Here is a 13,918-nt window from a genome sequence, read left to right as displayed (position 1 = left end):
TAATACAAAAGACAAGAGAAGAGACCTTTTCAACGTAAACTCAAAAATATAATGCATATATAAAGTATGTCAGTGACCAAGTGACCATTAGTAATTCAACTTGATAATTTACCTTGAAATTTTCATCATCTTACAGGTAAGATGAAATATTGTATGCGTGTTATATTATATACTAAAGATATTTATTATTATAACTCAGATGTTCTTTCCTTTCTCTTTATTCATTAACGCATCGTTTTTTACATTATTTTTTATTTTACTCTGCGGATTGTCAATGTCATTATTTATTATTATTATTATTATTATTATTATAAAAAAATTTATTAGTAAGGTGTACAAAAAATTTTTACAATAATAATAATAATAATAATAAGTTAAATTTATGAATGATGTGAAGATCGGTAGTTTTTAAATTAATATATTTTTAGTAAATTAAGCCATGAATCCCCATCCGAAAATTTTTTTGAAGAATTACTAAATTTTCATTATTTCTTCTTCACCATAATAATTTTATCGGTATGAGGTTTGTGTCGATTAAAGACTGGATTTATTATTAAACTAAAGGTTTCACCTTGATTTTTCGAATTCAGATGATCTAGAAGGCTGCTGTGATGGTCACCGTGAAGCATTACTCGCGGGAGAGGATCCAACCAATATGGCGATATTTTAATAAATAATATATATATATATATATATATATATATATATATATATATATATATATATATATATATATATATTTTTTTTTTCATAAATGTTAAGTTAAAGCATTGTATAAAAACTCTGTATAATTTCTTTTCTAAAATAAACTTAATTACTGTAAAAAATAAATTTTTTAAAATATACCTTTTTTACGCTTCTGAGTGCATCTACCCCCTTAATTATAATTAAATAATTAGAAATATCCGTTAATAAAAAAAATATTTTTAACTATTTTTTGGTAATTAAATTTTAGTTGTTAAAACGATAATTTCTCTGAATGCTTTATATCAGTAGAAAAAAAAGAAAAAATATTGATTATTAAACTTTTGACTGTAAATGCGACACATTCTAAAAAATTAATTAAAAATAATGGAGAAAAAAAATATTTTTATTGCTCTATTAGTAATTTTAAATTTCCATGGCGCTCTTCAATGTGGATCTGGGTAATTGATTGTTTAATTGATTAATTAATTAATTAATTAATTTTTACTTTATTAATTATAATTAATCAAAATTTTAGAAGCTCCGAGCCGCCTAAAAAAGTAATAAAGCCCGTGGTGATAAATTACACAGAAATAATAGAGTCAACGAAATATTTAAAGTTCCTGAGAGACTTTGAGGGCGTAAGTAGGGTCCACCGCTTTGATCCAGAGTTCCATGTGTATCTTAAGTGCAACGGAAGCTACAATGAGCAAATGGGAAGAGTTATGCACGGACTGTGCTCTTATTGCGTTGAAATGCAACCGTCGAAGAATAACGTCTATTGGCGGTGCATGTAAATGTTTTTTTTTTTTTATTAATATTATAAAGGCTATAACTCCTAACCCAGGAAAAAAAGTTTAGATCTAGCTAGATATAATTATATCTGGTCAGATCTCATTATATCCGGTCAGATCTATTTATATCTGACGAGATATGGGATTTGGGACATAATCAGATCTAGTGATATCTGATCAGATCTAAACAGATGTAACTATATCTGGGTTGAAAAATACATTATACATGAAAAGATGTTATCATATCTGGTCAGATATAACTATATCAGAGCTGTCAACAGCATCAGATTCCATCAGATCTGATTATGTTGTTATACATATATTGTAGTAAATCATAAAGAATTAATAACAATGGGTCTTTAATTCTTACCATTTATTTATTGAGAAATATATTGATCAGATATTTCTTAAAGATTAATTGATACATGTAGGTATTTTCAACTAGCTTTTATTAAATAAAATTTTTTTTTAGTAATTAATCAAGACAGTTACGCAAAGTGTGAAAAGAAAATAGTATTCACTGGATATTGTTCCATGAAATTGTAATTTTTGATGATGTGATTATTTAGCTATTATTTTGTTATATCTGATCAGATCTCAATACATCTATAAATATAAATAATGCTGTGAAGCGGGAAAGAATAGGAGTTACGGTAATTATTACGTGAAGCGTTCCACATTCACGTAACAGGATATTGGTAGGAAAGGATTGAGAAAGGAATGTGGAGAGGATCATCTTAATGTGAATTTATAGAATATGCGAGAAAAAATTATTAGATTGCTCGGACTGGGATTCGAACCCAGAACCTTCCGAAGACATGTCGGCTACTCTACCATTTGAGCTATCCGGTCTATACTGGCCATGTCTTGCCAGACAGAGATAATTTAAAGATCTGACCAGATTTGGTCAGATCTAATCAGATTATTTTTTGAGTTATATCTGGTAAGATATATTTATATCTGACGAGATATGGGATTTCAGACATAATCAGATCTAGTGATATCTGATCAGATCTAAACAGATGTCACTATATCTGAGTTGAAAAATACATCAGACATGATCAGATCTAGTGATATCTGATTAGATCTAAACAGATGTAACTATATCTGAGTTGAAAAATACATTATACATGAAAAGATGTTATCATATCTGGGCAGATATAACTATATCAGAGCTGTTAACAGCATCAGATTCCATCAGATCTGACTATGTTGTTATACATATATTGTAGTAAATCATAAAGAATTAATAACAATGGGTCTTTAATTCTTACCATTTATTTATTGAGAAATATATTGATCAGATATTTGTTAAAGATTAATTGATACATGTAGGTATTTTCAACTAGCTTTTATTAAATAAAATTTTTTTTTAGTAATTAATCAAGACAGATACGCAAAGTGTGATAAGAAAATAGTATTCACTGGATATTGTTCCATGAAATTGTAATTTTTGATGATGTGATTATTTAGCTATTATTTTTTATATCTGATCAGATCTCAATACATCTATTCAGATCTTGTGATATTTAATGTAAACAATTTTTTAGTATATCTCGTCAGATCTAGTTATATCTGGCCATGTCTTGTCAGATAGAGACAATTTAAAGATCTGACCAGATTAGTTAAATATAAACTTTTAATAATAAATTAGGTATAAATTATAATTAATTAAAGAAATTTTTAAATTTAGAGATAATTTTACTTAAAAAAATTTTTTTTAGGGACAAATGCTTTACTACTCTCAAAGCCACCAATTGCCTTCGCAACTACGAAGAATTAGTCCTGAAAAAAGCCAGGGAGATTGAGGACTATGTCAAAGAATTAAGCGGACACCGCATGAAATTTTAATATTGATTTTTATTAATTTCAATAAAAATTAAATTACAAATAACTTTTATTTTTTTTTTATTTTTAATTAATTAATCTTCAATTTTCGATAATTAAACTCCCATTAAGCTTTTGAAGTAATGGCTCGAATATTTTTATTTCAATATTTTTATCTTGGCCGTAAAATTTTAAACAATCATTAAAATTTTCCGTTGAAAAACATTCCTAAAATAAATTTTATTATATTTTTAATTATTAACTATAAAATAATAAAATTATTTTATTAATTATAAATTTTAGATTTTTTTATTTATATAAAAAAAAAATTTTTTTTTTACTTACCTGCAGCTTCTAAAATTTTTATTTCTCGGCCCTGAAAAAAAAACAATAATCACAAAGTTCTCTTAAAATATTTTCTGTATTTTCATCAAATGTTCCCTTGCAATTCATTATTTTAAAAAACAAGTAGTCAAATTGATATTTTCTCTTGGTGGCTTCAATTTTTGCACTTGTGAGCAAATCTTTTAGAATACTAGAGTTGGAAATTATTTCCGAGACTGACGCTGTATTAATTTGAGCTTCTGAAGTCTGAGGAGGACTAAAGAAATTAAAAAAAAAAAAAAAAAATTTTTTTTTATTTTGGGGGTCTGTAACTTAGGAATGGTTGGTTTAATTAATTCGTGAATAAGGATCTTTTTTGTAGGAAATTTAATTTGTTATAAGAATATTAAAAAAAAAAAATTAGAAAAACGGTAGACCCTGAAGGCCATCCGTGCAACTTCTCGCTAATTCCATACCTAGGTGCATAAAACTGCACTAATGACGTTTTTGAGCTCTTCGAGCTCAAAAGTCTGATAGAAGTATCATAGGAAAATATTTTTTAAATTTTCAAACCGCACTAACTTTTAAATGAATCAACCAATTTTCACGCGGTTGGCAGTATTTAACACAATTTTTTTAGTTTCATGAAGAATCTTCAAGTTTGAATTGATAAAACTAGGAAATTTGGAGTAATTCCAAAAAAACACTTTGTTTGGTTTTCTTTCGTTCATGATATTTCTTGAACGAATTGACCAATTTTGATCGGCTTGACGGCGATCGACGTAATTTTTTCATGCTAATAGCTGATTAGTTATTGAAATTGATCAGTGCATCCGTTTAAAAGTTATTCCAAAAAATGTCGGAGTTATGTTAAAAAAACACTTGTTTCCAAATATTTTATCGAGGATATCTCTCGAACCAATCAACCGATTTCCACGTTTTTGGCGGCGATCGACGCGGTTTTTTAAGCTCTAAAATTATTTTATATCATCAAAAACGATCCGAGAAGAAATGAGGAAGTTATGTCAAAAAAACACTTTTTTCGGTTTTCTTTCGTTCACGATATCTCTCGAACGAATCAACCGATTTTGACCGGATTAGCGACGATCGGCGTGATTTTTTAAGCTTAAGGGCGGATTAGTTTTTGAAGTTGATCGATAGAGCCGTTTAAAAGATATTCCAACAAAAACCACTTTCAAAAATGATTTTTTTATTTTTTTTGAGATTTTTCAAAATTTCTCAAAATCTATCGGTCCGAATCGGTTCAAATTCTCAGGAAATCTAAGTTTGAGGGAACTCTTTAGAACACCGTTTAGTACGTTCCGATCGGTTCGGTCGTTCAAAAGTTATAAGCGAGTCACATAGTCACACACACACACACACACATACAGACAGAAATAGTGACAACCTCGCGTGGATAGTCAGGGAAGCTTTCTGTGACCTTCAAACGTCGAGATCTGATGAAAACTCGATTTTTGTAAAACGGGGTGAAAACAATAACTTCCCGATTTTTGAAAATCTTCGATTTTCTTAGCGGGAAGTTAAAAATCCTAGATAGGAAAACGCTAAAAATAAAAAAAAGAACTATTAATTAATTTCATTTATTTTATTTTATTTAATATACATATATATATTTTTTCTTAACTACAATTACAGTATACTATTACATACAATGTTAAAAGTATAATAAATAAAAAAAAAATGTTTATGTTAATTTAATTATTTATAATTGTTAATTAGAAGTACAAACAAAACTCGGGAGTGAAAAATAATTGAAAAAGTAAAAAAAAAAGATTAAATAGGTACAAACTTCATTAGAAGCCAAGATTGCACGCGAAGATCGTTGTATTACGACCTTTAAAGCCTGTCGTAATTGACTATTATTGTTATCAATTATTATTATGTATATACCACGTGTTATTTTTCTATCTAATTTGTTAGATTTATTTTTTAGAGAAGGTTAAATTATTTTTTTCTTTGGAATAATTTTTAAAAATGGCTGTAACTCCTAAAATATTGATTTTAGAAGAAATTTATAAGAGACCAAAATTGTAGCTTAAGAAATTTCCTATAAAAAATCTCCTAGTACTTCATTTCTATCTTCAATATTTTAGGAGATATGGCCACTTATAAACTGTTGACAATAAAAAATAAAAAAAAACATTTTTAGGAACTATAGAAGTGGCTATAACTCCTAAAATATTGATTTTAGGAGAAAATTATGAAACTAAAATGTAGCTTAGGAAATTTCCTACAAAAAATCTCTTAGTACTTCATTTCTATCTTCAATATTTTAGGAGATATAGGAACTTCTATAGTGTTGACTTGATTATGGAGGAAAATTTAATATTTAGGAACTATAAAAGTGGTTATAACTCCTAAAAGATTGATTTTAGGAGAATTTTATAAGAGATAAAAATTGTAGCTTAGGAAATTTCCTACGAAAAATTTTTTAGTACTTTAACTCTATCTTTAATATTTTAGGAGATATAGGAACTTTTATAGAATTGACTTAATAAAAATACTGTTAAAATAGCCATAACTCCTAAAATATTCATTTTAGGAGTAAATTATAGTACTTAATTTGTAGCTTAGGAAATTTCCTATGAAAAATGTTTTTATACTATGGGGCTAAATTCAATATTTTAAGAGATATAGGAACTTTTATAGTGTTGACTTAATAAAAATACTATTAAAATCGCCATAACTCCTAAAATATTGATCTTAGGAGAAATTTATAAGACTAACATTGTAGCTTAGGAAATTTCCTACAAGAAATCTTTTAGTACTTTATTCCTATTTTTAATATTTTAGGAGATATAGTCACTTAAATAGTGTTGACTTTCTAAAAAATAAAAAATTCATTATTTAGGAGCTATAAAAAGGGCTGTAACTCCTAAAATATTGATTTTAGGAGAAAATTAGAAGAGTCCAAATTTGTAGCTAAGAAAATTTCCTACAAAAAATGTTTAGTACTTCACTCTTATCTTCAATATTTTAGGAGATATAGTCACTTAAATAGTCACTTCCTAAAAACACTATAAAAATATCCATAACTCCTAAAATAATTATTTCCTATAAAAAATTCTCCTAAAATTTATATTTTTCTTTCATAAAAAATTATTTAACTTTCTCTAAAAAAAATTAAGAGTGCAACGCTTAGAACTTAAACATGGTCCCAGCCATTTTCCTAAAATGTCCGCTGCATTCCACCATTTTATACATTTCTACCAAATAAAACTTACATAGAATTAATAACTAATTAATCTAGCCAAGCATTATTTTTTTTTTTTCAATTATTAAATAATTGATTGCAAGCATTACACAAATTTAAATATTTATTATTATCATTATTAATATTAATATTATTATCATTATTATTATCTCATAATTTCTAATTGATAGTATTCTTGCAAGCTCGACAGGAAATATAAATATAGATATCATACATTTATATATATATATATATTTTTTTTACAGTATAATTCGCCATTTTACCCCTCAAATATTAATCTCACAAAAAAATCATTAGGTGCAAATTGTAGAGCGGAAAATTTCCTATAAAATCCACCTATTGACCTCCCTGTAGCTTTTAGGCCGCCATTTTGTGTATCGCGGCCGCCATTTTGTCGTAAACTTTAAATCGATTTTCCGGGGCTTAATATCAGTCCTACGATAAAAATAAAAAAACTATCCTATAGGAAATTTGATTCCCTATAAGATGGTGAGGTTTATTTTTCCGTAGGAGCGATAGCAGCGTCATAATTTCAAAAAAATTCCGTAAAAGTGTAATTTTTTACAGTTATTGTAGTTTTAATTGTCTTTTGACTTTGTAGAAGGAGTCGTGAGGATCATCTACGGTAAATATATGCCTCATACATTTAATAATATATATATATATCATATATTTATACATAATTATTATCATTTATTTGATCCTCACAATTATCGAACTACGATTGTTTTTTTTTTTAATTTAAAAAATTAATGATTGTTTTTTTAAATATATATATTGAATGCCAAATTCAAGCTCGTTATTAATTATTATTGATTGTAATTATCGGGGGTGGGTTTTTTTAAAACTCACACCCTTATATACATATAAATATATATATAACAAGTACCTCTTCCCGGTAATTGAAAGTTTTTGTTTAACTTGAAACAAACGATGTTAAGAATTTTTTTTTTTTTTTTTTTTAAGGGGGTGGGGTAAACTTGTACAACTAGACAATACACGACATTAAGGGATGAGACAATGCTGAGAACGACGTGCTGAGTATATTAAAAAGCTAGTTTTTCTTTTCTCGAGAGTTCGGAGTTTTGGAGGCCTGTAACTTTTTAACGGGTGATTTTAGGAGAATTTTAAGAGACTAAAATTGTAGCTTAAGAAATTTGCTAAAAAAAATGTCCCAGTACTTCATTTCTATCTTTAATATTTTAGAAGATATAGGAGCTTAAATAGTGCTGACTTAAAGGAAAGAAAAATTAATAAAGTTTGGAAAATCCAAAAGTGCACGACTCATAATGCTCATTTAATTATGAAATATAAAAAAAAAAAAAAAAAAAAACTTAAGTCGTTCAAAATTAATTGCCGAAAAAACAGCTGTAGTAGGAAGGTACTGCACTAGCGCCCCTGGTGGAATAAAATCTACATAATATCTATAGATATAGATATATCACCATCCATGTTAATTTTACATGGATATATATAGATATACAGTCTTGTAGTTTTCGTTTTTTATTAATTACAAGTAAACGACACTGAATTAATTAATCATTCGCATTCAGTGACCTACAATCGTCGATTAGAATTTAAAAAAAAAAAAATTTAACTCAAATAATGGATTTTTTCACAAGTTACAGTGTTTCCGGGTTTCACACATGACGGACAGGAAAATTTTTTGACCTATTTTGGTGTTTTTTTCCAATTCTATTGCAGTAAATCAATTTTTAAAAAGTATGAAATTAATCTCCATTAAATTATCTCAACAATAGTATGCAAAATATCTTGATTCCGTGAACTAACAAGGCTATAATAATAAAAATAGCCGCCAAAATGAGGCGAAAAAAATTTTTCGATCGTAAAGCACTCTCTGATGCTTCGCATCATGAGTCGTGCAATAAGTGGCGATAACTCCTTAAATATTGATTTTAGGAAAAATTTATAAGAGATTAAAATTGTAGCTTAGGAAATTTTCTATGAAAAATTTTTTTATTGTAGGGGGCTATTTTTGATATTTTAGGAGATATAGGAACTTTTATAGTGTTGACTTGATAAAAATACTATAAAAATGGCGATAACTCCTAAAAATGGCCATAACTCCTAAAATATTGATCTTAGGAGAAAATTATAAAACCAAAATTGTAGCTTTGGAAATTTCCTATGAAAAATGTTTTTATACTATGGGGCTAGATTCAATATTTTAGGAGATATACGAACTTTTATAGTGTTGATATGATAAAAACACTATAAAAGTAGCCATAACTCCTAATATATTGATTTTAGGAGAATATCATAAGACTAAAACTGTAGCTTAGGAAATTTCCTATTAAAAACACTCCTATACTCTAAGTCTACCTTCAATATTTTAGGAGATATATCCACTTAAATAGTGTTGACGATAAAAAATTAAAAAAACATTCTTTAGAAACTTTAAAAGTGGCTATAACTCCTAAAATATTGATTTTAGGAGAAAATCATAAGACTAAAATTGTAGCTCAGGAAATTTCCTATCAAAAACACTCCAATACTCTAAGGTCTACCTTCAATATTTTAGGAGATATAGCCACTTAAATAGTGTTGACTTAATAAAGACTATAAAAATAGCCATAACTCCTAAAATATTAATTTTAGGAGAAAATCATAAGAATCCAGCAATATTTTAGGAGATATGGCAACTTTTATAGAGTTGACTTCCTAAAAAATAAAAAATCATTCTTTAAGAACTATAAAATTGGTCATAACTCCTAAAATATTGATTTTACGAGAAAATCATACGAGACCAAATTTAGAGCTTATAAAATTTCCTATCAATAACATGCCCATTTCCTATGCCTATCTCTAATATTTTAGGAGATATAGCCACTTTTATAGCATTGACTTACTAAAAACATTATAAAAATCGCCATAACTCCTAAAATATCAATTTTGTCACACCAAAATTGTAGCCCGGTAATTTTCCTAACCTGTATCCCCTTCAACTTTTACAAATCCCTCATATTCTTCCCAAGATAACTAATAACATTCTTCGATAAACTCCCCATTGAAAATCCTCCTTTTTATCCTTATTAACTTTCTTATTAAAGTTTTCCAATAACCTTTTATCCCGAGAAAATCCAAGAAAAGAAAAACTAGCTCATCATTTCTACTTTTATTTGGCAACAGATTAAAACTAATAAAATATAAACAGGAATTTTGCAGGCACTCGTAATTTAAAAAAAAAAAATAAATAAAATAAATATATATTCTTATAATATATTTAAATTTAAATTTAAATGTTTTTTTTATGTCCTACTTTGATTTTCTAGTGATATGTGACCGGAAGTAAAGGCGGGTGAAGCTAATATATAAATATATATATGTATAGTACTTATTATGTATATTTTAAACAATTAGATAAATTTATTTTAAAAGTTAAAGTAATTTTTTTTTGCAACCGAGTTAAAATTTTTTTTATAAAAAAAATTGAGGACCAGCCTCAAAATAAATTTTATTTTTTAATAACCAATTTTTTTTTGCTCACAAAAAATGAGTCAAAAATAATACATAGTGTGTGTGTATATTTATATATATATATATTTTTTTTTCTATATTCATTTTTTTTTCTAAATATTTATTATGAGTGGATTGAGAATTTAGGTAAAAGCCCCAATTATTGACAGGAGTCTAAATATTGACACCTTAAATAATTTTAAAATAAATCTGTAATAAGAATAACTATATAAATTTTTATAAAATTCTAATTAATTAAAAAATTGAAAAAAATTACTGTGCAATATTAAATATTAATTATTTAAAAATAAAGTTGGCACCATCAAACCAGCTAACGAGCGTCTTTTTTAACAACTTTCGTTAGAAAAACTATTTTTTTAAATGCTGTTTAAATTAATTTCTTCATCTAATTATATGATCTTTTATTTTTTTTAATTAACAATATATGAAAAATTTATAAAATTGAATAATCGAAATTATTAAAAATTATTAATACTCCAACCTAGATCTTTAAATCCTGATTAAAATGAGTACCTACAAGCCTTATTGATTAATATTTGTTCCTACCAAAAATCGCATTAATAATTTATCAAATGATCTATAGATCATTAATCAAAATCGACCTGCGACAAAATGAGTCGTGAAACGGCTCATTTCACTCGGGAGTTATCCAAGATTAATAATTTTTAATTAGTTTATTTTTTAAAAATTTCCTAGACCCATTAATCGCCTCATTAATCATTAATGAAAAAAAAAAGTTTTGTATTTTTAAAAATTATTGATATTGCGACCTAGATCTTTAAATTCTGATTAAAATGAGTACCTACAAGTCTTATTGATTACTATTTGTTCCTACTAAAAATCGCATTAATAATTTATCAATTGATCTATAGATCATTAATCAAAATCAACCTGCGACCAAGTGAGTCGCGAAACGGCTCATTTTACTCGGGAGTTATCGAAGGTTAATAATTTTTAATCAGTTTATTTCAAAAAAATTTCCTAGACCCATTAATGACTTTTTGTTCCTACCAAAAATCGTAATTTCTTTAAATGCCGAGTTTAAATTAATTTCTTCATCTAATTATATGATCTTTTTTTTTTTTAATTAACAATACATGAAAAATTAATAAAATTGAATAATCGAAATTAATTGTTTCCTTTATAATATTTAAATAATGGGTGTCAATAACTAGTTGATAATTTTTAAGTTGAATCTCATATTGACAGCCAGTCGACAGCGCTATCACACCTTTTTTTTACTTTAAGCTAGAAAATTAACTGTAAGAGTTTGAACTCTTGATTCAATAAATTATTTTTAAATTAATTTTTATATTTTTAATAGTAATTAATCATTTATGGAAATTATTATTAATAAACTTTAATAATATTGATTACTTAATTAGTTTCGATAAATAAGAATAAGCTGATAATTGTAGGCATTAGTATATGTGTCAATAATTGGGGCTAAGGTATGTCAATAATTAGATCAATCAGTTTTTTAACCTGTCAATAATTGGTGTATCCGAATACTCTATTTAATTATTTAAAGTTAATAAGTAAATATCAGTGATTATCATTTAAAAAAAAGAAATTAGTTAAAACATTACTTGAGACGCCACAAACAAAATTCAATTTTGATATTTGATTGTTTAAAAAAAATCAAATAATAACTTTGTCTCTTATAGTGTCATAATTAGAGCTTTTACCTTACACTGTTAAAAATTTTTGTAAAATTACAATCATATTACAAAACAATTAATAAGTAAAATTACAAATCAGTGTATAGCAATGCGAAATAAAATACAATTCATATAATTTTCTAACACCTGTCAGCAAATCTACTAAGATGTATTGTAATTTTACAATCTTCATGTATAAACCTAACACGCATTGTAATATTACAGAACCGTTGGTCAATTTTTACGAAAAAGCTTTTTAATTTTGCAAACATTATTTGTCATCTGATTCGGCATAATTGTATGTAAAATCACAAAAAAATTATTGTAATTTATATTAAAATAATCTGATAAAAAAGTTAAAAAGCTTTTTTTTATTTTTACAATTTTCATTGTAAAATTACACAGTGCAATGTAATATTACCAGAAAATTTTAATTATATTACACGAATTGTAATTTTACTTCACTGTTTTCCAATTTTAAATACAATACTTTTAAGTTTTCCGAAAATGAGACTGATGTATCAAAAAACAACAATGTCCTTGATATTTATTTTTACTAATTTTTAGTCTATGGTTGTTTATTTTCAATAATAAATTCGAGGCATCATTTATCTTTTATGAATTTTAATATTACGCTCAAACGATCATTTCGAAATCAATATATTTTAATGAGTATATGTTAGACTAATTTTTATAATATTCAATGAATTATAAATAATGTAAAAGTTAGTTATTTTCCATCAATAAACAGCATCAAATAACACAAATAATGTAAATAATAAATAATAACCCGTAAAGCTTCACCACATATGATTAGCTTATAAGAATAATAAGATGTTAAATCACCTATCGGTCGTACGGCGTAGGGCGTTAAGTATCGTTCTGGCAAGCAAGCGGCTCGCGTTCGATTCTTAGTCAGGGTAAATATTATTTTCACTTTATATCATCAGAGTTGTAAAAATTAGGTCTACGTCAGATGCAAAATCTAGTCAGCGCTTCATAAAAATAAAATGACAACAAATATTAAATCAAATCTTTCTTTTTTATCATTTCAATTAAAGTAAAATTCAAGGAAAGTATTGTAATTTTACAAACTTAGCTAATCTAAAAATATTTTTAAAATTACAAAACCTTGTAAAATTAGTAACCTTACATCTATATATGTTTTGTAATATTACTATACCCGATTGTAATTTTAAATAAATATTTTGCCTATTAGCTTCCAATAGATTTCTTGTAAAATTACAATAGAAATTTTTAACAGTGTATAGATATTAATTATTCTCAATTCACTATCGTAAAAATCTAAATAATGAAATGAACCTAATCTGCATAAATTACTCGTAACATTACTTGTTTTAGGTGATATGTACCAAATGGAAGATTCAAGTTACGCTTTTAATTCTCCTAACTTCAATTAAAAGCGATTAATTCTTTAGAACATGATATCATTGTCACTTAATTAATCATTAATTAATTAATCATTACATTAGGCATTATTTATTTAAAAAATATTTCTATATTTATCGTTTTTTTTTTCCTAGCGCCTAAACTAACCTAACCTAACGTGTGAACCTTCACGTCAAATCCTACCTCCGATCATCTTGACCATCGTCATTAATAATCATCAGCCGTGATGATTTATTTAATCAATCTTTTGCTAAGTCATTCGACCTTAATTCAATATTTTCATTAATTTTCTTTCTCTAATTATTTTTTAGTTCCTTGGATCTAAATTATGCCGGTGATCATGATCAGCGCGAGCATTAGGAGCAATTTTGAGCGCAATTCTTGCGCTCCTGCTGATACGCTCGACGCTATTGCGCCGTTGCACGCCTCCGGGGATGGATCTGAAAAAAAAAAATAGATTTTTTAGATTAAATTTAGGTCCTAAG

General features: G+C 26.4%; 2 protein-coding genes across 5 annotated transcripts in view; one reads left to right on the top strand and one right to left on the bottom strand.

Moving 5' to 3' along the window:
* Nucleotides 1-1,071: 1,071 nt before the first annotated feature.
* On the top strand, nucleotides 1,072-3,500 carry LOC123263628. Its single transcript, XM_044726535.1, has 3 exons — nucleotides 1,072-1,145; nucleotides 1,223-1,477; nucleotides 3,203-3,500. Exons 1-3 carry the CDS (start codon nucleotides 1,072-1,074, stop codon nucleotides 3,327-3,329), a joined length of 456 nt encoding a protein of 151 aa, XP_044582470.1. The 3' UTR covers nucleotides 3,330-3,500.
* A 9,248-nt stretch (nucleotides 3,501-12,748) lies between these two features.
* LOC123263527 (acetylcholinesterase) overlaps nucleotides 12,749-13,918 on the bottom strand; it is a 60,268-nt gene continuing 59,098 nt past the window's right edge. For all 4 annotated transcript variants that reach the window (XM_044726378.1, XM_044726374.1, XM_044726376.1 and 1 more), the window contains exon 7: nucleotides 12,749-13,873. In XM_044726378.1, the coding sequence (XP_044582313.1) occupies nucleotides 13,755-13,873 (119 nt within the window). In that variant the 3' untranslated portion in view covers nucleotides 12,749-13,754. The remainder of the gene's footprint in view (nucleotides 13,874-13,918) is intronic.

Source organism: Cotesia glomerata, linkage group LG4 (genome assembly GCF_020080835.1).
Source record: "Cotesia glomerata isolate CgM1 linkage group LG4, MPM_Cglom_v2.3, whole genome shotgun sequence".
Classification (NCBI taxonomy): domain Eukaryota; kingdom Metazoa; phylum Arthropoda; class Insecta; order Hymenoptera; family Braconidae; genus Cotesia; species Cotesia glomerata.
Note: the sequence above shows the minus strand (reverse complement) of the source record. Positions and strands in the feature narration are given on the sequence as shown.